The following is a 22,629-nucleotide window of genomic DNA, read 5'->3' on the forward strand; positions in this document are numbered from 1 at the left end:
ATGACACTGCGATGTTGCCACTTTTTAATTTCTTCACTTTGTTGACAGACTATAGTTTTGTACAGTTGAAAATATTTATTATAATATTGTTTCTTATCTCATTTTCGTATTCATAGTATGTAATTTTTTATTGTGTTTAATTCCACTAAGAATAGATTTTAATCCAAGAAAAAATGTTGTGGATGGTTTGATATAGTTTGGATATTTAAATATGGTATGTTGTAACAAAAAAATCGCGTCCTTTTATACTGTATTAACTGTAACTTCATAATATATATTATGTATTATTAATTTAATAAACTTAACGATCAAATATTTAAACGTTACTTATATTCCAAACTTACAGGCATGATTCGCGCGTGGATGATAAAGTGATACTAGCGACATAATATTATTTTAACGACATGCAATGATGTGAAATAATAAGAGCAAACACTTTTACATTTCATTTTTCTTTGGCAATTCACTAAGGCCGCCATAATAAAAAATAAGTAGGGTAAATCACTGGTGATTGGACCAGTACTAGTCATAGGTAAAAGTGTCTGTTACAAAAGTAATAGGAAGCCTGATTTTAAAGAAAAACAGGTAGTTTTTAAAGCAACCTTAATAAATATAGTGTTTTTGTGCTCTGTCCAATGACTAGTCATGTTCACCCTACATCCTTCGTTCATATATTTTTAGTCACGCGTCAAAATATTCTTGTTATCGTGACTTGAGTATCCTTCAACTTAAGTGGCGTTTAAGAATTCGGTATTTAGTGGAAATAAAACAACCTTAACATGTAAACCTTATATTAAACTCTTGTATTTACACTACAATTTATAATATCTATGGTAGATATCACAGGTTACAGTAACCGGCCAGAAAAAACAATAACCTATAAGAATGAAAGAGAAAGACATGTCTGAGACCTATGACAGTAAAAGGGAAAGATATATCATAACCTCTTCGCCTTTTTAAGATATGTATGTAGAATGTAATTTAAGGTCAATAATTATTAATTACATTCTTTGAATTCATAATGTGCATTATTTTAAGCCTGATACTGTAATACCATAGATTATGTACCATCGAGGAAAATGATTCCTAGGCAGCTGACAGACCAACGTCATTTGGTCGGATCATGTCTCTCGACTCGACCAAATTACTTAGGTCCCCCTCTGCCTAGGAATCAACTTCGCTGATAGTACATCAAGCTTTATACACTAGCTCTTTATTTATAAAAATGTACACGCTATACTTTGTCTTTGTCTGACATTTAGAAAAATGAATTTTGAAAATCGGACCACAAATGGCTGAGTAATCGTTGAACATACAAAAAATCATACACACAGCCGAGTTTATAACCTCCTCCTTTTTGGAATTCGGTTAAAAAGTTAAATGACAAGGCAAACATTAAATAGCTGTTGTTACATATTTTTATAAATAAGGGGATTTCGGGACAGCTTATTGCTTTTTTAGCGCCTTATTAAGTCTAGGGATGTAATTTGAATAGTATTTCGTTTGAGTTTTAACTCGATAAAACAATATGGTTATTGAATTTTGTTTTTTTACGTATCGAGAGAAAATCGATTTTTTTATTGAATTGGTTTTATGGCAATTATTATTATCGATAGTTTTCACGTCCCTAGAGTATAAGAACTTATTTTTTAGATTCTACAATAATTATTGTCCTATGGTAGTTTTTGGTTTAAAATTTTAATTTAAAGAACTAGGCGATCTTTTGTTTATTACCTGAGTACAATAACATTTAGACGTATTCTAGTACTTTGTATATACGTTCGTGTAAGGTTATATGTTAGTGATTATAATAAATATGATTTCTAATTGAGAAGTTTCATTTTTGTTATGCCTATTGTTTTAAGTACGGTATGTAGTTTTCTTTAGATGTTATTTGATAACGCCTACGCCCTACACTAATATATGTAATCAAAAATAATAAAAAGATTCAACAAATCATACTTTCGCTGCTTTTTTTTAGGCCTGCTTAACTGCCATAGAAACGGCGCGAAATCGCCGAGATATTTACCTACTATTCTGGGAAACAACCTAATTTCAACCTTTTGCATTGCGTTTAGCGTTCATAGTACACAGTCTGCCGCCTCGCTTCAATCTGCCAGGGCTGTCAAGCGAGCGGCGGCGCGGCGGCCGGGCGGCGAGCGCGCGAGTCGCTCAGCCACAGAATACAAAAGTTCCAGCCTATTGAGACTAGTCCGATGACCGGACGCTTGCGTTTATCATACCTAAACTCGGGAGTGAAACTTCTGTACCGTAAGATATTAATTATGTATTCTGTGCTTTCGTCTGAAAGTATGGTTTGTTGAATTTTTTTTTTGCGCCACTGTGCTTCTGTGGCTAGTATGATTTAACTGAGTGCATTTTACGTAAGAAGTCCCGCGGCAAATAGTGGGACTAACTTGCTTAATTTTTCTTACCACCCCTAGAGTTGGAAAAAGTACTACCCAAGAAAATATACTCGTAGTCAAAGAGTTTTGTGAAAGACAATAGCAGATTTAGTGCCGCGCTGAACCGGAACGGCAGCGGCGAGGCGAGCACTTTCAGTGTCATATGATTTTAAACTTTATCTTCATTTTTGTAATACATATTATCGCTTGAAAAATCTACGGCCGCTCGTGGCCATACTATGTATTACAACAACGAAGATAAAGTTTAAAATCACATGACACTAAACGTGCTCGCCTCGCCGCTGACATTCCGGTGTAGCGCGGCCCTTAATTAGTTCTAATGCCCAAAAGATGTTAGCATGATCTTGGAAGTTGGGCTACAGCGCAGCGTCTATGAGACTTCTTTCGTGAAAAAGACTGTGTTGGTGCGTACTGCGTAGCCATCTATGGACGAAACGTAACTATGGCATAAGCAATCAACGTAGAATAGATCATGACCACTGACCTCTAATAATACACTAATATAAGCCGTACGCCGCTCGCACTAATATAACATTTTATTCATTTTCCTTATTGTGAGTATTTGGCCTCTTGACAGCGCCCTCTGGTGTGGGCGAAGGAGATTTTCGCTTCTCTCTTGAGCCAGAAGCCATGTTGATGTCTTGGCTCGGTATCGCCAGGAGAATCCTGTCCAGGCTGTTATTGGTCACATCTCCGCCTGCAGAGAAATTACATGTTAGGAACAAACACCTAGCGACATCTATTAATGAGTGGAAGAACTGACGTTCTTCATTTGAGTTTTTATTTTTTTATATCATCAAAAAGAAAGTTTTAGCGGTTGATCAAAACAAAAAAAAATGGAAAACAAAGTTTATTATGTAAAAGAAAAACAAAATAAACGAGTTACAACAAAATCACAAAACATAAATTAAGCATATCAATACATAAGAAAAAAATAATTTTCAGATCAAACAATTGATGACTATTAAAAAATAACTAGCTATTTGACCGAGCTTTGCTCGGTATTCGATAAAACACGAATAAAATGACATTTTCTAAAAATGATTCCTAGCTAGATCGATTTATCGCCCTCGAAACCCCCTATATACTAAATTTCATGAAAATCGTTGGAGCCGATTCCGAGATTCGGATTTATATATACATATATATGTATATATAAATCCGAACCTATGACTATGACGACCTCTGTGGCTCAGTTGATGGGCTGTTGCCTCTAGCTCAAGCCGGGGGTCGCGGGTTCGAATCCCGCCGACGGAACAAAAAGTGGATGTGTATTAAATATGTGTATCATAAAATGAAAATCATATATATATATATATATATATCCGAATCTCGGAATCGGCTCCAACGATTTTCATGAAATTTAGTATATAGGGGGTTTCGGGGGCGATAAATCGATCTAGCTAGGAATCATTTTTAGAAAATACCATTTTCATCGAATACCGAGCAAAGCTCGGTCAAATAGCTACTTTAATATAAAATACGTTTTGGAATGTGTCCTTGTTTCATCTCCTTAGTTATAAACTTACAAATTTAAGCATAATAAGTTATAATATGCATTATGCAGCTATTATCTAAGTATATTTAAAAAAAAACTTTTAATCAATTAAAACTAGGTTTACCTACAGTTTAATTGCTTGATACAAATTAGTAGTGTTTGGCACATCAGAGGTGAGATAATGTAAGTAGGCAAGTATACGACGTATGGAAACATAATATCATTATAGTCCATTCAGTAAAACCTCAGAGAACCTATGAGAGTGGTAAACATTTCATTAGCTTGAGCACTTTTCGTGTTTAACATCGCACCGAAAATTATAAATAAAAAGGTAAGTATTATATATATTGTTTCATATTCAAAATAAAAAACATTTACCTATCCTTCTCACACCAATGTTTTTTAAACCCTGCGGCATGTGAATTTACATCGTGCATAGTATTTGTGTACGGACTTACGAGGCTGTCTTGGCGCGTGGGCAAAATCTGACTTACACCTAATCGTCTAACGTCCTATTGTAATTTTTAACTGAGAAACAGTTTCGCCCCCATGACAATGCCAATCACGCGCCCGGGCCTCAAAAACTAGCCTCGTGTAGCCCGGGTATTATAATATCCTTTTAAGTTTTAGACCTAGGCCGGTATAAATAGTCAGTACCGTACTCAAGATACATCTCGGTCTGAAGACACGGTTCAGGCTCTGTGATTGGCTGGCTGTCAAAATTTGGACCAGTCACAGAGCTGAACCGAATTTATACCAGCCTTACCAGCCTTACCTCTCGAGGAATGACTCCGAGTAAAATAACTGAATAGACCGTAACTATGGCAACTCTAACCCATATCCTTCTGCTTCATCATCTGCTTCTGTCGGAACTCCTCCTGCGCCTGCCGCTGCCGACGTTTCCTCTCAGCGCGCGCCTCCTGCTCACTCATACCCTCCAGTTTCAGGTCCTGTACCTGTTCCATATTTGAAATTAACTTTTTTTCTGTCTTTTTTTTTATCCGCTACCTAGATATCTCTGCACTGAGCACGGCAAATGAAGTGCGCCTTTTTTGTGCATAAAACATTTAAAAACAAACGGTAAAAAATGAAAGGATATAAAAATAAAATATTGCATGAACATTGAAAACAAAAAATGTAAAGTGGGTTTCTACATAATGAAACAGATGCATATTTTCAAACATTTTATTTCAATAAAAACAATGCACACAATATCTTACTTTTATATCTAATATACTAGCATAGATGTATAATAATCGCTAATACGCATGCCTAGCGCTTATTATACAGCAAGAAACCAATTCCACAAGTGTGACTATCACATGTATAATATCCTACTTCAAAAAAGTAAGTATAAAAAACCGACTAAATACTTTGTAATTCGTATTACAACGAGACGAAATATCTGACGCGTGCTAAGATACGACAAAATACGTGGTAACCCCAAGTAGTCGGTTAAACTTCGTCCAAGACACTATTTGATCATAAAATATATATTTTTCTTTATATAAAATACCCCCTTATTTTGCAGTACTAAACTATGAACCTCTTCAGGCCCCATACACACTGCGACTGATAAAAGTCGCAACGCAGCCGCGATGCAGCATCGAGGCAGTCGCAAGTGGTCCATCTTTACACACTTGCGCTACTTTAAGCATCGATACAGTCACGATGTTGTCGCGATACAGTAGCGGTGCTGTCGCGATGCAGAATCTGGCCATTGAACTGTAGCGATGCAGTATCGATGCAATCGCGATGGAGCATCGATGCTGCATCGCGTTAGCATCACGACTGTATCGATGCTAACGTGAGCCACGACGCGAAACGTATTTTGGCCAGTCATTCGTTGACTGCCACAGCGCGATGAGTTCAATTGAAACTGTTTTAATCACGCTCTCTGTATTAAATTTACTTTTAAAAAAGAAACGTAAACAGAGGAAGTATTGGGTCCACCCATTTACAAGTGAAAGATCAACAAGATCAACAATCATTATATTGTATCAACATTTAAAAAACTAATAAACCATAAAAATAAGTTTTTCAATTGTTATGTATTCTTATTCTGCATCGATGCTTACGCGCGTCTACATCGATGGTGTCGCGCGTATGTATCGATGCTAACGCGCAACTGTATCGATAGGTGCGCGCGACAGCATCGATGCAAAAATTGCTGGTTTCGCGATGTTATCGCCCGTTTCAAAAACGCGCGACTGCATTGCTGTTAGAGCTGGCGCGCACTACGACTTTTAGTAGCGCGATTATTTTATCGAGCTACACATATTCAAATAAAATGCCACTTTATGACAAACTATAGATTTCATTTTGCTCTACGCCACTGAAAAGCAGCGGCGGCATGGGTTGCTAGACCAATGTCGGTAGAAAATGAAAGCTATAGCCTATGTCATAAAGTGTCATTTTATTTAAATTTTTGTGGGGCCGCTCAAATAATCGCGCGGCAAAAAGTCGTAGTGCGCTAAAGCGTAGCTCTTAAAAGTCGCAGTGTGTTAGGGTACTAATAAAAATTGCGGCTATTCAAGATCCGCTGTCATGTGACTATTCTAATATGCCAGACCTTGTACCTTAGTTCTGTCTACTCTGCTTGTACAGTTATTTGCTATGTAAATATTCTTTTTAGTTAAATGGGCACGTCCCATATTTATTAAATGAGAGAATTTTTCTACCCAAAAATTATAGTCTGTCAAGAAAGTGAAGAAATTAAAAAGTGGCAATATCGTAGTGTCATCCCTTTCAAATCAATCTAAGAAAAAAAAGATGACACTACGATGTTACCACTTTTTTATTTCTTCACTTTCTTGACGGACTATATGTAACCTATTATCATATAATCCGGTCGCCTGATAGAGAGAGAATGGGCGGTTAACATATAGTTGCTAGTCACACACACAAAAATATTGGTATCCGGCTCATATAACTTTTGCATCGAAATGAAGCATTAATATTTTCGTGTGCAAATGAAAGAGACAAATAGCTGTCAAAAGATGAATTCCTCTGTAACGGGCTATATATTTATTTTATAATCAAACATGTCTGAACGATTTATGTGATTATTTCATAAAATGAGATGTGCTATAGCGTAGACTATAGAATATATTGCCTGTGTAGAATACGATATATCCAATGCAAGCCGAGACCTCTATGTCTACTGTCTAGCGGACCTAAGTCCATATTATCTGAGCATACCTATAATCTATGATAACATTGAAAAATCCTTTAAAAAATAGTTTATACCACATTTCAATAAAATATATTCCTACCTAAGCTAACACCAAACGACAGGGTTAGTAAAAAGTGTGGTCAAAAACAAGATAGAGATTGGACATCTACACTCCATACCATAGACTTTAGTCTATGCCTCTATGGTACATTTGTCCTAGAGAGCTTTCCGTTCTAGATATAAGCATAAATTTCTAAGTATGGCAGTTGTACATAGAGTAGATATTGCTTTATAATTTGTAAGATAAGTCTAGATCTAGAAATAGTCACAACTATTCAAGCATATTGCTATATTTTCACTATTCTTTTTTAACTTGCGAATGCAGAAAGAAACCTACATTTTCTGTGAACAACTCGCTATTTGCTAACTTTTAAATGTTGGCAACACCTGGATACTCAAGTTTATCGAGCTATAGTGAACATGGTATAAATCGAGACCACTCAGCCAGCAACCGAGAGGATGCTTTTTACTACTCCCGTTCCTCTATGACCTATGTAGTACACGCTACGCAAAACGCGGCAAACTCGAACCTACGACTTGGGAGTTGTGGAGTCGGGCTGAGCGGCGCTCGGGGACGAGGACTTGGACGTATCCTCCGGGAACTGCTTCTCGACCTGCTCCGCGACCCACTTCTTAACTTTCTGCTCCGTCCAGAACCCGTCGTAGAAGATGGTGGGCTTAATCCAGCAGCCCTGGTTCTGAGGCGGAGGGTACTGCATGTGCTCCTCGGGGCCGGCGGGCCGCACGCACGCGTTCTTACACTCCAACCCCGAACGGCTGTTAACCACCAGGTTTTTTGGGGGAATGTTGAAGTTGAGGTTCACGTTACCGTGGTGGCGGTCGAACGGCTCGTACGTAAAATGCCACGGGTACTCGTAGTAGTTGGGGTACATGGGGGGCGGAACGGGAGGCCCGGCGAGGCGGGGGGTCCCATACAGTGGGGGCATGACGGGCTGCAGCACGAAACTTACGTTGGAGTTGGGTCGCACCTGCGGGCCGGGCGGGGGCGGCGGTGCGCGCGGTGCGTTCGCCACTATCGGCGGCCGGTTAGCGGGGGGCAGGTTCACCGGCATGGGGTGGGCCTTCGCCACGGGCGGGGGGTTCGGGGCGTTTTTTATCGCCGGCGGCACGGTCGTGTGTGGCCGGATGTCCGCCTCCTTCCTTATGTTGAGTTTCGGGGAGTTCTTGGGCTCGGAATGTTTGGGCAGTTCGGGCTCGATGGGGACATGCTCGGGGGGCTTGTGGATCTCGAGGAGCTCCATCAGCTCGGTCGTCACGCTGCCACCAAAACTGAGGAGAGTCTCGCGAAGGGCATTTGTTACTGCACACTGCAAAAGAAAATATCACTATAGCTACTGGATCAGCAAAAAGCAGTCATTGGAACCAGCCTAATCTTCTTACAAAGGTGTTTTGATTTTAATCTTATATATAAAATTCTCGTGTCACAATGTTATGCCGCGTACTCCTCCAAAACCGCTTTACTGATTTTAACCAAATTTTATATGCATATTTAGTGGGTCTGAGACTCGGCTACTGGGTACTTTTTATATTCATAAGTGCATTTGTTGAATAAATAATAGTAAATTATTACAATTACTCGAGACTGACGGTGACTATTGTTTGTGCGACGGGATAGCGATGGACGTTGCCATGGTGATATACTTATTTAGTCACTTCAATAAAATAATACGGGCGAAATACTTTATATGGCAAAGAAACGTTTGCCGGGACAGCTAGTCAGGGGCGTAGCTACCGCCGTATCAGCCGTATCAATTATACGGGGCCCCCGGCCTGCGGGGGCCCCTAAGGCGCGTTACAAGCAAAAATTAATAAAAACTTCACAATTTTTTTAAATTTCAGAAATGAGAAAAGTAAAAAAAGCAATTTCTTTTTCCCGAGTAAAGCGTGCGTTCAAATTTTAAGAACTATGGGACAGAAACGCCTGTCAGACCTGTCACTATTGTCCATAGAGGCAGAAACTTTAGAAAAACTAAAGTCATCATCAGCATCATAATGATTTAATTAATCAGTTTGCCGAAAATAAGGCAAGAAGAGTTTATATCTAAGTTGAATTGTTTTTAAAAATGTGACAGATAGATCTTAGATTATGATGAATAAATATTTCTTATAATTTTATATAAACATTTTTTTCATTTTAGAGAAATCTTTACTCTTCCTAAGGGCCTCCAAAGAAATTTTTAAGCGGGGCCCCGCCAAGGTACGCTACGCCTCTGCAGCTAGTATAATATATTAATTCATGAAGCCCCAAGCAGCCACATCCGGCCGTGATAACAATAGATAAGCTATTGTGTCTCGTTTTTCCGCGATCGAAAGGCGCGCGTTGGATTGACGCATATAAATCCAGCCTTAAAATTATTCCATAATGTTTTAAACACCTATAAATTACTAATGCTTATTAGATTAAAAAAAAAACATTTTTTTTGTGATAGTACAAACAAAGAAAGAAATCAGCATATGGTTCTACTGTACCTTCCTAGCATTGTGTATAGCTGAGCCCTTCTGTGGCGCTATGGAGGTGGCGTAGCCGATATTCTCTCTGTGTAGGTCGAGAGACTTCACTGTGATGGACACAAACGCAACCACCCCAGCTGTGTACTTGCCGTTTGACAAGTCAACAAAATCTGCAAAGAGTTAAAAATATAAACATTTATATTTCTTTATTATTTGCATATCGCTTGCAAACAATTTTTTCAACAATGATCTATGTACAAAGTACAATAATGTATTAGGTTAACTGCTGAGTGAGAGCTTTGTGTCAGCAGTTTACATTCATTAACATTGTTACATTTTACTTAATAAATCAGTGTAAGAACAGCACTCATTGGGTTTGGTTGTTTCATTCCATCCCTATCTATCTGTAGAAACACTACAATCTAGTTAATAGTACATATTTGGTCATGTACATTTGTGTAACAACCAAAAAAAATTTGGTGTTATGAATGCAGTCTTGTCCTAAATGATCTAAAGAACATGACTGCACTCATAAATTATAGCTCAACACATTTTTTGTGGGATGATACACAAATGCTTAACAGCATTCATTTATAAAATGAGTGTTACATTGAAAAATTCAGAGACATTACTGTATGCAATAAAATATTATATTACATACAGTAAAAACCCTATGACTTTTTTAACTATCTTTTTTGGATTTAATGATTTAATTTAATTATAAATTATTTTTGGCATTGTGTCCTCTAATTGGTCACTAAAGGGACCTCTCTTTGGCTACTTTGGTCCTGTAAGGCAACAGATAAAAATATTATTACAGAACAATATAATTTTCTAGTGAATTTACCAAGATCCTGTTTAGTCACAGCCCAATTCCAGTTATTGAAGCCCCACTGAGAGTGGCCAAAGTTGATAAGCTGCTGTCTCTTCTTCAGCGGCTCATCCTCGTCAACCGCATCAGGTGCAGGCAAGTTGTCTGGCTGTAATATATCAGTGATAGCAATGAGTAAAGTATTAATAATGTGTAAGCAGTGTTACTATTTTCTAAATGTCTTTTAATAATCATTGAAAAAAATACATTATGGAAATTATTTATAATTTATGAATGTATGGATAAAAGACTTTTTTTTATTATAAAATGGTGCCGTCTATGGACTGTTCGCCCATATCATTTTTTTGTTATTTAGATTTTTCGCACCAAGGATAATTGAAATAATATTATAAATTTTAATTAATTGTAGTCCACCATGCCATGGACTTTTTTTAAAATATAAACTTAATAGAATAGATAATAATATATACATATAATAAATAAATATATATATTTATTGTTTTGTAAATTACATAATAATAATATTAATGTTTTGAACAGTGTGGTCCCTGTGTAGTGGCCAGTAGATCTGACATTTTTCGATTTCCTTATATTTTATGCTGCTCCCAGCTCCACACTTTGCCTTTAGATGTTGTGACATTGGCTTGGTGGAGAGGGGTCACTCAAGCTGGGTGGAGTTTCTAGGGTGTTAAAGAGATATTATTTTGTGTTATTTGAATCTAGAGGGGTCCACACTTGGGTTTTAACAATCTATTTAGGACTAAGTTAGTGTTATAAGGTTTACGTTTTATTAATTGGTATTTTATTTTTGCCGATCTCTGAGGATCACAGGTCACAACCCGCTATGTGGCTTAGGACTTTATCATTCCTGTCCTGACAGGACAGGATAAAAGACATTAACGGCCGTTCCCAATACTTGATCTATCTCTGGGATCTATCTATAGGATTAGACATTAGAGACATAAAATATATGTCTCTAATGTCTAATCTGAGCTATTCCTATCTCTAGTAGGGCAAAACCAGAGATAGATCAAATATTGGGAACGGCCGTAATGTGAGCTATTCCTATCTCTAGTAGGGCAAAACCAGAGATAGATCAAATATTGGGAACGGCCGTTAATGAATGTATGGAGAAAAAACTAAGACATTTTCACACAACACAGACATAGATGATAATGTATTTATATTTTATGCAGATGCATTGCCACAGCAACAGTTTATGATAAGAAATTGTAAACATACTGTTTGCTGAGTTACAAGTACATGATAACAGTGTTTTGTTGTATGTTATAGAGCCATATAACTATAACCGCTTGATTATTAAAAGTAAATAGATGTTTAAAAATAAGGGAAGACTAAGTAAATAACCTTATATTGTCCCAAGCTTATTTTGTATATTGTTTCTTCATAATATTCTGTAAATTAGAAGAAATTATTGGTTACGAAATATTCCAACTGCTGTAATTACCATTTTTATGCTGCAATTTGCTACAGGAAAGCCAGGTTTCCTCTGCATTTTCGCAAGTTCACTTCTTTGAAAGTAATCGAAATGCTACACGGATTTCATTTAATATTAGGTAAGAAATATCAAATATTGGTAATGAACACAATGCTATTTTTGTAAATATTTCAATTCCGACACAATTTTATTAACAAAAATTATCAAACTGTACCTACAACAAAACTGAAAACATTCGATTTTGCGTTGATTTTGGACAGCAAAAATATTTTTATTTTTTAACTGTCATTTGGCATAGTGATATGGACTCGTCTCGAGTAAGTTCTAATTCGAGTTAACTCGAGTTGGGCGTAACTCGAATCCACTCAAATGGAATTCTCTCTGATTCGAGATCGTAAACCGCCAAAAATACATAAATAATTAATTAATGATTATATTTCAAACAATTATTTTCCTTTTTTATCTTCATTATTAAATATAAATAATATAAAATAAGTAAATGAAAGAATTGAAACAGAAAAAATATCATTTGTCGGTTCCAATTTTTTAATTAGCGAAGCTGAGGGAATAAACTGGTAAAATTCAAAAAGCATTCACTTGTCCACCCAGTTAACTCGAGTTACGTAACTCGAGTTCAACCCGGGTTGTAATTGAAATTTTAACTCTGGTTAAATTATTGAGTTTGTTTTTTCCGAGTTGGACATCACTAATTTGGCATAAAAACTATAGACAATGGGCACTGTCCAAAAAAAATCACATGTACTTTTTATATTTTTTTTCGTTAAAATAGGGTATTTTATGAATATAAATTAAATAATTTTGAAATTCATTGGCTAGTTTTTTCTCAATAAATTTTTAAAGTTTCGCTCTGACGTCAATCAGCGGACAATTGACCTCTGAGTTTGTTTTAAATTTCCTATCAATCTTATTTATAATAGCTGGTTCGTCAAATGCAAGTTCTCATTATGTGAAAGCTGATACGAGAAGCTTACCAAAAGTTCGAAACGTAATGTTGGTCGAATTTATTGCTAATTTAACGCCATTAAAGGTCAAACAAAGGTTAAACATATTTGTTCAAAAATATAAGTAACTAATGGGTATTTTTTTCGTTTATATACAGAAAAACGATCACTGACCTTATTCCTCGAAATGTTTTTGTAATGAGCAAAATTTAAAAAAAATGGACAATCCCCATTCAGATAAAACCATGGATAAAACCATGGATAAAACATGGACAGACGCACATACGGACAGACAACGAAGTCTTAGTAATAGGGTCCCGTTTTTACCCTTTGGGTATGGAACCCTAAACACGATACTAATAATTAGAATATTATTTTGCCGCCATAATGTACTGACAGTCGACACTGGCCGTGGTTAAATAGCCGAACTGCCGTATTAAGAAAAAAAATGTCAGTTAATACTTGTCAAAAAAACCATTGACTTTTATAAGTCAAAAACCTAATGAGAAGGAGGAATAAAAACAAAATAATGTTTTTTCGTTTTTCGAGAAAATTGGTTAATTAAATTACAAACAAAAAACGGTTAATTAGATTTAGGTAAATATTACAGTGAATAATTACATGTATTTTCATGTCATTAATTATAACTTGGTCATAAATTCCAAGAAAGTACCGTACCTACTTGTCGAGTTTTTAACTTTTTATGTTTTAGAGTTATCGTTTAACTCTTCGTTATCTCATGATGAGGCAATCAAAATCTCACTCAATCTTAGTCTTTTACTCATGTAAAAAGTATTTATTTCAGGTCAAAATAAACTGATACATTGATCAAACCTTTAGTAGTGAACAAGAGAGGAAAGAAAGATTTTTTTCTAGTTTATTCCTTTAGCAGTCAAAACCCAAAGCTGTAACAAATACAAGTATGGCAGACAATATACTGAATATAGATGGGAGTGTGCTTGAAGGGGTAAATATTTTTTGTTTTCATTAAGATAATAACCATTAGTGGCCCACTAATGGTTATTATCTTAATAAAAATTCTAATAGCCTTAATTATCTTAATGAAAAGTCTAATAACTTACTGTCCCACTAATAGTGGGACAGTAAGTTATTAGACTCCTATATATTTATTTCTAGATGACGCCGCCAAAAGCTTTCTTGCTAATTCTTTATTGGATATAGGCAAAGCAAACTTGGGAAGGTTTCTTTAATTATTTATTAGTATAAATTAAAAGTAAAATTATATTTATAGTTTCGAGGAATTATTGTATCTGAGAAATAAAATAATATAAATATGTACAAAAATAAATGAAATACTTTACTAGTTTATATTATTCTGTTAAGAATGAATCAAATTAAATAATATTGATTGGATTAAAAAATAATCAAGAAAATTAAAAACGCTTTGAGTAACTACAAGATAAATTTAAACTGTAGATAACCACAACAAACTTTGTGGCAGCCCTGACATAATCATGGCTAATCACCCCTCTTTCGTAACTAATCACCCCTTGGCCGTGTCTATTTACCATGTTTTAAAAATAATATAATTTGTTTTCAGGGTGGCCAGATATTACGTATATCAATATCTCTGAGCGCAATACTAAAAATTCCAGTTAGAATAACTAACATCCGCGCCAACAGGTCCAAGCCAGGTCTAGCTGCTCAACATTTGAAAGGTTAACAGTTTGGGTTTTAATTTTAAACTCTTCTCAATGTTGACTATATGAGAGGCTATTGCCTCTCATATAGTCATGAGAGGCAATACACTAGTACTGGTGCAGAACTAGAAAAAAATATATAAGGACAGGAAATCTCTGCTTATACCTAGTTTCTGTGGTATTTAAAATTTATCTGCTAGCTATGTGTATTACTAGCACTTTTGATTGGTCAACTTTAAAATATTACCGAATATATTATACAGCACGACTGGTGAGACATGATCAGTACATGGCAAGCATGACTGGTGAGAAATAATAAAGACTACTCTGTACTCGATTAATTATAATTATGTAATAAAATTAGGTTCTTAATTTTTGACCAAATTTCCCTTTAAATAAATGAATCATGGACACTTAGTTAATTACTATGCGGCCGGCGCGCGGTGTCCATGCGTTGGGTAAATAATTATTTAACTTTAAGCTACATTTACTCAGTAATCAATTGATTTTTTTTCAACTACTATAATAGCCTAATATAACGTCCTCGAGTATTGAACATGTCTCACCAGTCATGCTGTATACTCAAACGGCCGCCATTCACAATGTTAAACAACAATAACAAACATAAAGTCGGCATTACTCATGGCTATTATTTAAAAATTGATTTGAATTGTATTTGTAGGTATACAACTTGTAGCAGACATGTGTGGTGCAAAGCTAAAGGGTGCAAACATCGGCTCCACAGAGATAGAGTTTGTGCCTGGGAAAATTAGAGGTGGACATTATATAGCTGATACTAAGACTGCTGGGTATGTCTGTTTATGTTTAATTTCTGAGTTGAATTTGTCTATAGTTTAGTATCTATTAACTATAGCGCGATAAATTCGCAATTAATATCTATACTAATATTATAATTCTGCAGAGTTTGTTTGTTTGTTTGAACGCGCTAATCTCAGGAACTACTGGTCCGATTTGAAAAATTCTTTTACTGTTGGATAGCCCATTTATCGAGGAAGGCTATTAGGCTATGTATTATAACGCTAAGACGACGTTAGGAGCGAAGAAACAGAGGAAAATATGGAAAAAACGGGGGGAAATTATTTGAAAGGGCTTATTTGAACGCGCTAATCTCAGGAACTACTGATCCGATTTGAAAAATTATTTCAGTGTTAGATAGCCCATCGATCGAGGAAGGCTATAATAGGTTATATTTTATTACGCTAAGACTAATAGGATCGAAGAAATACAGGAAAATGTGGAAAAAACGGTGGAAATCATATGAAAGGGCTTATTTGAACGCGCTAATGTCAGGAACTACTGGTCCGATTCAAAAAATTCTTTCAGTTTTAGATAGCCCATTTATCGAGGAAGGCTATAATAGGTTATATTTTATTACGCTAAGACTAATAAGAGCGAAAAAATAGAGGAAATATGAAAAAAACGGGGGGAAATTATTGAAAGGGCTTATTTGAACGCGTTAATCTCAGAAACTACTGGTCCGATTTGAAAAACTTTTTCAATGTTAGATAGCCTATTTATCGAGGAAGTCTATAGGCTATATTTTATCATGCTAAGACTAATAGGAGCGAAGAAATAGAGGAAAATATTGAAAAACGGGGGAAATTATATGAAATTTCTTATTATCTTAAGAATACTGGAGCAATTTTTATGTTATTGGTAAACATGAAGAATAGACCACGAGTAGGGACATAGGGTATTTTTGCGGAAAAATGTACGGTTGCGTGAAATTCCTAAATAACGCAAGCGAAGCCGCGTAGAACATCTATATATAATAAAATCGTAGGGAAGTCAATTCTGTACATTGAATATTTTTGTACAATAAAGGAGTGAGCACACTGAGACGGGCCGTGCCGGGGCTCAGCGTGCCGGGGCTAATCGCAAAAATCCGCCTCCATACAATTTGTATGGAAGCGGCTGCGCGTACCGAACACTGTGTCGGGGCGCAGCGGGTTTCCGCTTCCATACAAATTGAATGGGGGCGGATTTTTGCGATGAGCCCCGGCACGCTGAGCCCCGGCACAGCACGTCTCAGTGTGCTCACTCCTTAAATAATACTTGGGACGTGATCTACTATGCTAACGCGGACGAAGTCGCGGGCAACAGCTAGTTGTTATTATAAAAAGGAACTGGATTACACACAAAAGTTCTGGAGAATTCACTGCAGAAATGACTTAAGCCTGGCGGAAGTCTGATCCTTTGTTCTGAATTCAGTCAAAATTGTTATAAGACCACTTTAGTAAACAAGTTTTCATTTTTGCTTTTCTACTTTAGAATTTAGATAATAATATTATAGTTAGATTGTGCAGAAATTCGTACATTCCTCTATCAAATTCTGTTGATCACTAGACCAAATTTTTTGATAAATTTATGAATTTCTACCTACCCATACTTTACCTTTACCCACAAAACACATTTCAGCTCAATAAGTCTGCTCCTCCAAGTGGCTCTCCCGGTGGCGCTGCTAGCTGATGATGATGTGACACTGGACCTAAAGGGTGGTACCAACGCAGAGATGGCACCACAGATAGACTACATGGAGCTTGTCTTCAGACCCCTGCTAAACAAGTTCGGGGGAGACTTCCGAATGGAGATACTGAGGAGAGGGTAGGTTGAAAAGTCTTCTGCTTCTTTTTAACAGGCTGGAAAAATGGATCTTCAGCCATTTTTTGCTATCTTAGCTAGCTGTTTTAGCCTTCTTTAGAATTTGATATCACATGGTTTTATAGTTTAATAAATTAAGTTAACGCAGCTGAGCAACAAATTGTTTGTTAAATTAAAGTAAAGTATAACTGTCTCTGTCAGCAGCTGTCAGTGAATCATTCTGATTTGTGGTAGAAGTTAGTCCATAAAAAATAACTGTGCTAGTCATTACTTACCTCAAATTAATAATATATAACTACAAAAATATTATGGACAAACAACAAGGGGCATTTTTGTATGGAAGCCGTACCCAAGCTGTATGTAGCACATCTACACATATTATATCAAATGAACGCCCTAACCAAGTTCGCTCACTCATATTTTGTTTTTAACTCACCTTCAATACTATTGTGAGATACTCATGTTAAAAATCACGAATTCGAAATCTATGAGTTTCTTAATCTTGCCCCCCCCCCTCTCTAAAGACCTATGGCCGCCTCCCCCCCTATGTAGCTCGTTCCTGGCTACGCCCATGACGTCTTTATATTTTATGTTACTAATTTGGTAGCTACTACCCTCGCGGCGGCGGTCACGTGTGTGTGACGGTGTCTCCGATGCGCGCGCTGCGGGCGGCCTCGCTCACATACCGGGGGGACGCCGCCACGGTCCACGGGTATAGCTTTGCTGCTGGTACCCTGCCTCTTAAGGTGAGTGCCTGAGTGCACATGCGAGCGTGCGTATGTGTGTGTGTGTGTGCGCGGGCATGCATGTGTGGAATGATGTCTTAACTCTGACAAAACCTTTACCCTTTCATATCTCCTTCCCGTCCGTCCGTTGTTATACCACTAAGTCACTGGCTTTAAAAATACTATTACCTAGTCCTACATATGTCACACGTCGATTTTTTATTTATGTATGGCTGTTCATAAAATATGTAAGTATGTAAAGCGTTTAGTGGCTCATTCACTATCCTGCATTGCAGTCCGCCGTGCAGTCCGCTGGTTTATGCAGGATTGCGAATGGTGTCGTAGGCCTGCATGGCGGCCGGCCTGCGACACCATTCACTATCCTGCCGTGAAACCTGCCTTTTAGATCGGTAGCCAGTAGCTGCAACACTGCTGCATCGAAACACGACAGCTCAACATGGCTTTGTAAAATAACTGAACATACTAATAACGCTCTTTTCCGCTAGATGGCGGTCGAAATGGCGGATGGCGCTAAGCAATCATTGGCGGGCGAGAAAGTTGACATTCGGTGCGTCAAGGAGGATAGGAATATGGCGCCCGACAACTGCGCGGGGATCATGTATGTTTGTTACATTTGAAATATTATTGGAGATTTTTAAGGTCCTCTTGATAGTCTTGTTTCTTCACATCATAAGGATTAACAATAAACCAGAATTGCACAAGTATAATTTAGTTTAGCACCATTAGTGGGATTTGTATTGTAAATCAAAATTATTGGTAAACTAGATGATGCCCGCAACTCCGTTGCGCCAAAATTCGTTTATCGCGCGGGAACCGTACATTTTCCGGGATAAAAATTATCCTATGTCCTTTCCCGGGACTCAAAGTATCTCCATGCCAAATTTCAGCAGCAAAATCGGTTCAGTGGTTCGAGCGTGAAGAGGTAACAGACAGACAGACAGACAGACAGACAGACAGACAGACGGACAAACAGACAGACACACTTTCGCATTTATAATATTAGTATGGATGTCACCTATGTTTTTTTAATGGCTATAAAATATGTTTTTTTTTAATGTTTTAGCCTGCACTGCCTTCTATCTGGCGGCAGTACGCTGGGCGCGGACGCTCTATGCGGGCGCGGCGCTCGCGCGTACGACGCGGGTGCTAAGGCCGGCGCCGCGCTTCGTGACGTCATAGTCACCGGCGCCGTGGTCGATACGCATGCGCAGGTAAATACTTCTTTTTTTTAATGACATCCTCGGTGTTTTGCCAAGAGAAGCTTTATGTAGACGTTCGACCCCCTTATGAAACTAGTCATAAAATGAAACAAAATTTGTGAACATAGTTCGCCGCATTGCTAATGCTGCACATTAAGAGCGGGCTGCCAAATTTTGCTGTGTTTTCTAATAAGTATTAAGATCCCGGAAGACGATTGATTTATTTAATCATTGTAAGTATATTTATCTGATATTTGTCTTTAATTCGCGCGGAACTAGTTTGCCGCGCCTTAGGTAGGAACAGGGGTGAGGGGGCGGGTTGCTTGGTGCTCGCAACGCACATGAGATTAAACAGTGACCACCAATCTCGAGATATCGTGAAAAATAATTATTCAAGTATTGAAAATAATAAATCAAAGCCAATTGATCAGTTTTATATTCTAAACTATTGACATCGGCTTTCCGTTTTTTTTAAACGTACGCACTTTGAATATTAATATTTATTTTTATTGATTATCTTTTTATTGGCGGACTCATCTTGCTATTGCAATATCTTGTGCGTTTTGTCTAAACTAGCCAGAACTGTCAAAATCAAGCGCCCCCGCCCACGGAGCTAATACAGAGCTCCGTGCCCCTGCCTCTCCGTCCCACCGCTCACATACCTAAGGCGCGGCCAACTAGCTCCATGCGCACTTTCCGCGCGCACTTGAATAATTATGTTGACATTGTATCATTTTAAGTTACATCATTGTAAATTTTATTTTAAAAGATTTATATTTTATGTCACTTTTTTTTGGTAAAAAAAGTGGGCCCCGTGCGAGTTTCTTACGCCGGTTCTTCTCGCCGCGGTAGGCACCGTAGTATACTTTCAACATTCTGAAAGCATTTCCTTAAAATCTATTCAGAAATAAAACATTTTTTTTATTTTATACTATAACGAAAAACATGATTCACTTATTATTTCTTAATTATGAATCTTTCTGGGTTTTTCAACAAATATCTGTTACACGCTCAAGGTCACCTAAATATTGCAAATGTATTGAAATGTGTAGGTACCTAAGGTACACTTTTTTGACAAGTATTGTGGAGCATGTTTTTTGACGGAGTTACTTCTCCTTAGTTTTTATTATTCGTAGGGCTAAAGGAAATATTAGTATTGTATTTAATTTTTAAGTAATCATCAAAATTAATTTTTAAGTAATCATCAAAAACAGTTTTGGGACTTATGACCTTTACTTTCGTGCTATAATGCGGGAGCCGTTGTTACGCGATATTAGCTGCAGCGCAAAGTACAATCCTCGCGGGCAAGATTCAGGAATCATTATAATATCACGATTGGAGGATAGCGGGATGTGTAGACGGGGCTAGCGTGCTTTGATATTTTTGGCAGCAGGCTCTTAAACTTATTTTATTCATTATTACTTCATTTAACAAGTAAACAATTCTTGTTTCACGTTTGCTTAAGTTTCTTGTTTTAATGATAATAATCAATAATCAATAATGTTTTCAGGATCAGCTGATCGTGTACATGACGCTAGCGGAGGGGCGATCGGCGCTGCGCGTGGGGGAGGTCACACTACACACTAAAACCGCTATATATATCGTTGAGACTATCACTAAAGTGAGTTGCCTGCTTGTGTGGCAATTCATAATATTTAAAAAAAATCCCGCTCTAAATAGGCAGTATTTGAACCCCTATTAATTAACCCCCTAATTCTAGGGGGTGGAATTTAAAGCACCCTTGCTGCATGTCAATTTTGACGTGGGAGAGCCTTGCTTCGACACGAATGGGCCGGCTCGACTGGAGAAATACCACGGCCTCACAGAAAACCGGCGTGAAACAGCGCTTGCGCTGTGTTTCGCCGAGTGAGTGAGTTTACCGGAGGCCCAATCCCCTACCCTATTCCCTTCCCTATTCCCTTCCTTACCCTCCCCTTATCCCTCTTAAAAGGCCGGCAACGCACCTGCAGCTCTTCTGATGTTGCGACTGTCCATGGACGACGGAAGTTGCTTTCCATCAGGTGACCCGTTTGCTCGTTTACCCCCTTATTTCATAAAAAAGGGGGTGGAATTTAAAACACCCTTAGTGCTAGAGCTAGCTAGAGATGCGTTGATCTGTCAGTCAATCAGTGGCATAAGTGCCAATTCACTGCTGTAGGATTTTATTCAATAGTTCTGTTGTTTAAAAATCAGCTATGGCAGTGTGAAGTCAGTGACCCAGCACATTATACTTACTCGATATATCAAGTTATTGTTGCTATTTTTAAAAAGGTTCTGGTGTGTTATTAATCTCTTTTTCATTCTTTTCACAGATAAAAATCGACGTGCGGCCGGACGGTCAACAGAATATCATCGAGTGCACCGGCTTAGGTTATGTAAATCCCAACATGGCGGACACGTAGCCTCATTCCTATGAATTAAGATTGGAATAATAATACTCAGAGCTTATTTAAATATCTAGTCAAAGTAACAAAGTAATTACTAACCTTTTACTACTAAAGATGTATGCAGCGTATAATTTTAATTATTATACGTAATAGTAATTACTTTTCATGGTCCGCTGTCTTTATCGTGTAATATTTATAATAAGTCTGAAACAGGGCCCGATTTAAAGGGCGGCGAACCGGGCATTTGCCCAGAGCGGAAAAAGAATTAGGGGCGGCAAACAATTATTCCTCTCAATCAATTCCGCAAATGAATTGTCAAAACTGTCAAACTGACAAATGCCAAATTATATAGTACAAATTACTAGACATGAATTGCAAACAGACTTGCATTTTGCGATTTTAAGACTAGGTTGCACCAGAGGCGTGGGTAAAGTTAAAGTTAAATATGGCGTCCAAACACCCCATGTTCTCATACGACATCTGTCAATTTTTCCGGTTATAGTTAAGGTTAAAGTCAAAGTTAGTTGGTGCAACCCAGTCTAAAAAAATGAATCATTATGATTCATAATATGATTCTCCAAAGCGACCATTTTAGCCCCGCTGGTCTGACAGAGATAAGCAGACCTTGTAATAGTTATTGACTGTAAAGTATAAGTTATTTTTGTTTCATTCGCAACTGCGTTTTAGTTTCAGTGCATCATCTCTCACATTCTCATCATAATTCGTTGTGATATTTGAATGGAAACAAGTGCATAATGGGCATTCACTTGAACTCGTGGCTCAGAGGAAAACTTATTCTTATGGAGTGTAGATGGATGAGAACTATCTCTGTATGTAAAGTGTCCGCTGAAATGCGTTAAATTAGGGTGGCGCTACAGTAGCAACAGGGTAAATTTTAAATCATTTAGCAGCTTTTGTTTCAGCTATTTAGGTTATATTTTTCTAAATATATCGGTATTAACCCAGTAATTATGTGACTAGGCTATTCGGCTAACTTCAACTTATATTTTGTCACCCACGGCTACATTCATTCTATACCCTTTGCTGCAGCTAGCGCCACTCTTGGAGGATTTTTTAACTGTTATTTACTGCGTACAGCTGGACACTTTTTCAAATATCCCCCATATAAG

General features: G+C 37.4%; 2 protein-coding genes across 4 annotated transcripts; one reads left to right on the forward strand and one right to left on the reverse strand.

The window, feature by feature from the left end:
- Nucleotides 1-2,714: 2,714 nt before the first annotated feature.
- Nucleotides 2,715-12,183, reverse strand: LOC121737476 (DNA repair protein RAD52 homolog). Of its 3 annotated transcripts, none has more exons than XM_042129158.1 (6): nt 11,932-12,183; nt 10,479-10,611; nt 9,650-9,801; nt 8,131-8,487; nt 4,760-4,874; nt 2,715-3,123 (listed from the first exon to the last, which is right to left on the reverse strand). In XM_042129158.1, exons 1-6 carry the CDS (start codon nt 11,977-11,979, stop codon nt 2,963-2,965), a joined length of 966 nt encoding a protein of 321 aa, XP_041985092.1. In that variant the 5' UTR covers nt 11,980-12,183; the 3' UTR covers nt 2,715-2,962. The 3 variants fall into 3 exon arrangements, with proteins under 3 accessions (XP_041985092.1, XP_041985091.1, XP_041985090.1); XM_042129157.1 differs by having other exon boundaries at nt 4,760-4,880; XM_042129156.1 differs by lacking the exons at nt 2,715-3,123; nt 4,760-4,874 and having other exon boundaries at nt 6,710-8,487; nt 11,932-12,182.
- Nucleotides 12,184-13,373: 1,190 nt separating this feature from the next.
- Nucleotides 13,374-21,821, forward strand: LOC121737478 (RNA 3'-terminal phosphate cyclase). The gene is made up of 10 exons (XM_042129160.1): nt 13,374-13,481; nt 13,690-13,851; nt 14,446-14,563; nt 15,228-15,354; nt 16,985-17,170; nt 17,775-17,913; nt 18,399-18,511; nt 18,977-19,124; nt 20,623-20,733; nt 21,425-21,821. Exons 2-10 carry the CDS (start codon nt 13,807-13,809, stop codon nt 21,512-21,514), a joined length of 1,077 nt encoding a protein of 358 aa, XP_041985094.1. The 5' UTR covers nt 13,374-13,481; nt 13,690-13,806; the 3' UTR covers nt 21,515-21,821.
- The last annotated feature ends 808 nt before the right edge of the window (nt 21,822-22,629 follow it).

Source organism: Aricia agestis, chromosome 20 (assembly GCF_905147365.1).
Source record: "Aricia agestis chromosome 20, ilAriAges1.1, whole genome shotgun sequence".
In the NCBI taxonomy this organism is placed as follows: domain Eukaryota; kingdom Metazoa; phylum Arthropoda; class Insecta; order Lepidoptera; family Lycaenidae; genus Aricia; species Aricia agestis.